The sequence below is a fragment of the Rhipicephalus microplus genome, chromosome 3 (genome assembly GCF_043290135.1).
Source record: "Rhipicephalus microplus isolate Deutch F79 chromosome 3, USDA_Rmic, whole genome shotgun sequence".
Classification (NCBI taxonomy): Eukaryota; Metazoa; Arthropoda; class Arachnida; order Ixodida; family Ixodidae; genus Rhipicephalus; species Rhipicephalus microplus.
In genome coordinates, this window is record NC_134702.1 from 73,193,317 (window position 1) to 73,196,487 (window position 3,171).

Sequence of the window (3,171 nt, forward strand, 5' to 3'; positions counted from 1 at the left end):
TTCGACCTGTACCACGTTGAGTGCCCGTCCGCTTCCGTGTGTTACAACTCAAAGAGGAGGCACAGGTTACCATTGCAGGTGCCTACTTGGCTTCTTACCCGGAAAGTTCAGTGAGATTCTGAACTCAATGGCACCATTTTGCGGTATCACTTTCAGGCAGTTTTCGCTTCCGATTTTTTGTTGCGAAGAACATAATGTAGGGCACCGGGAGAAATCCTCTAGTTACTTTGCCACAGTACGTGCACGGCCAGGGCATTTTCCGGTGCTTGGGGCAGTTACGGCGTCGATAGAGTCGCCCACACGTAACGCACTCTCTGTCTGGTATGTGCTGTTATCGCGTAACGCCTAGTATATAAGAAGGCTTCCATTGAACCGTGGATACATCGTTCGCTCTGCTCCCGGTGCGACCAGTCATCGCCATGAACGCTCTGGTGAGTGCTAACACAGTGCCCGTAACGTCTCTATTTTCCCACAGAACGGCAATGAAGAATAGGATAAAGCTTGCCAACATGCATACGTTTGTTATAGTTATTGCAATGTAATAGTAGCTATTGTTATTCTTTAAATTTTTTGAGATTTAGCATTCGATGTTGATGGTTATAACTCTAAAGCTGTTTACACATAAGCAAGTGCTTTATTTTTGCAGTTTATGGGTGCGATCGCATTAGAGTAACCTAATCAAACTATTCCTCGTTTGGCGAACGATTGCGCTTTAAGAGTTAACGTTCTTGGAGTATTTCTAGCATCTAGATGTTTCAATACAGCATTAAGTTTAGATGAATTAGCTTTATTCTATGTATACTGAGACAAAGAGCGGGGAAAGAGCAAAGTTCTTAACACATGGGGTACCTTCCTGGCTGCCTAATTCTCTTCAACGAGCAAAAGAGGATGTAATACGTCACAAAATAATACTCGGCGTAATCATCAAATTGAAAAACGTCAAGCTTACGTAAACTCCCATAACAAAAATGAAGCACAATATTAACAAAATTAACGAGGCACAATAAACTAAACCAATAACGGTTGAGGGCATACTTTATGAGTATATATACTGTCTATCAAATTTATATTGTTGGTGGCTTTTCAAGCCACAAAAATCTGCAAAAGTTGAATACCAGATGTCCTCTCTGTAATTTATAGCAGTTGCCACAGATGTTGTCCATCGAAATATTTGTGTCGGTAGGTATCGTATAAGCGTTATGAAGTGCCACGTGAATTCGTACTTAAAAGGACGTCAAAAATCGAAATTTAGCCTAAAGCTGTAGGTGATAGGTGAAACTAATCAGGTTTGAAGTAGCAGGTACATCGTCTGACATATTTACTCCTCAAACGCAGCCCTTCCTTATGAAATACTCGTTTCTAGTGGTCAGAATATTTAAAATTATTGTTTTGTTTGCACGAATTCTATGTATGTACAAAGGGCGTCGTTTCCTTTACGAAACTATGCTTGTGTTTATAACTCATAGAAAACGCAGTAGATAGCTGGCATGGCTTATTACTTGACGAGGAACATCATGCGCAAATGTTCGAGGGTAAGACCTTCAGAGTGTGGCGTCCATTTGTCACAACATTGGTGGAAGCAATCGGTTGAACTAAGTTTGTAATTAGAATTTTCGGTATAGAATAAGTACTTGACCTTTCTCTCTAAACGGGAACTTGATATTTCAATACACGCAGATCGTTGCAACCCTTCTGTCTGCTGTCTTTGCCATCGCCATGGCTGGTGGGCTTGGATACGGAGGCCTTGGTTACGGAGGCCTTGGTTACGGAGGCCTTGGCTACGGTGGCTATGGAGGATACGGTGGATACGATGGCTACGGCGGTAGCCTTGGATATGGCGGAGGCCTTGGCGGAGTTGGCGTCGGTAGCAGTGTGGCTCTTATTCGTGGTGCGCCTGGGCTATACAAGGCAGTACCTGGTCCAGCATTTCTGGTCAGAACCATCCACCAAGTGAACAGGTTGTCCAGTGGTGGAGCACTAGTCGCGCACTCTGGTCTCGGAGGTGGAGCATATGGCACATACGTTCGTGGCTACGGAGGCGGGTTGGATGGCTACGGAAGTGTTTTGGGATATGGTGGTTACGGTGGATACGGTGGCTACGGTTACAAGGGTTGATTGCAGTTGTTCTCAGTGTGCTAGTTTTCAGAGAGTCACTAAAGGTATTGCAAAGTAACGCATGACGACAAAATGGCTACGCTGTGTCTGGAGCTGAGTCGACCAAACTGCGTGTGCATAATATGCAATGCCTAAATTGAATCAGAGCCGTCGCACTGGGAAAATATTTGCCTTAATCATAGTCATGCAGCTGCTCGACTAAAATCACGTTCATTTTTTTCATTTCTCACGTCAAGAATAAGTATTTGGTGAGCTCATTGGAAAGCAACCGTCGAAGATATTCAACATCTAAAGACAGATTGCTCAACAGTACTTGTGCCCTTACTACTACATCACTGCTTCATCGGTGTTAATAAGTAGTGTTCGCTGCCGAAGATTCATTGTTTAAACCAGTGAGAATGAAATGACACAGCGATGACCATGTGTATGTTGGGATTTTCGAATGTGAATAAATGCCATAATTTTACCCTGAATATTATTGTCTCTGGCCCACCTCCACTGTCACATGGACATGTTCTTTTTTGTTTAGGTCCACATTAAGTGTGATCAATTCAGAACATTTACCAGACAGGTCTTGTTTTAGATGCGGAGCATCTTATACTCGCGCCTTGTAGTGCGCCGTCCGCGCCGTCCGCGCCGTCCACACCGCTTCTCGATCATTCGACAGCTGACGCGCGCGCATGCGCCGTCGCGCCGTCGCCCACTCTTCCACCATCTGTGCATCCCTTCCTCCTCTACACACCGCGCGCGCTTCACTCCTCCACCATCTGTGCACCCTTCCTCCTCTACACACCGCGTTCGACATCTACAATTCTCCTGATTCTCCAGTGGACGCGCATGTGGCGTCGCGCTTCGAGAACATTCAACAGCTGACAGTGCATGCGCCGTCGTGCTGTATATATACTCAAGGTCGGCGCTCGCTCGCTCAGTTGCCGCTCGTCGGTTGGTTTGTACGGCGCGTCGACGTCCAAGGTCGCGGTGAAATGAATTCCAACGAATCCACAAACACAATGATCAACGTCCCTTCGACCAGCGCCGCCCTTTCGCATACGTGTG

The 3,171-nt window shown here is 45.7% G+C and overlaps 1 protein-coding gene across 1 annotated transcript; it reads left to right on the forward strand.

The window, feature by feature from the left end:
- Positions 1 to 337: 337 nt before the first annotated feature.
- LOC119160019 (uncharacterized) lies at positions 338 to 2,588 on the forward strand. The gene is made up of 2 exons (XM_037412772.2): positions 338 to 431; positions 1,678 to 2,588. Exons 1-2 carry the CDS (start codon positions 420 to 422, stop codon positions 2,113 to 2,115), a joined length of 450 nt encoding a protein of 149 aa, XP_037268669.1. The 5' UTR covers positions 338 to 419; the 3' UTR covers positions 2,116 to 2,588.
- Positions 2,589 to 3,171: the final 583 nt, after the last annotated feature.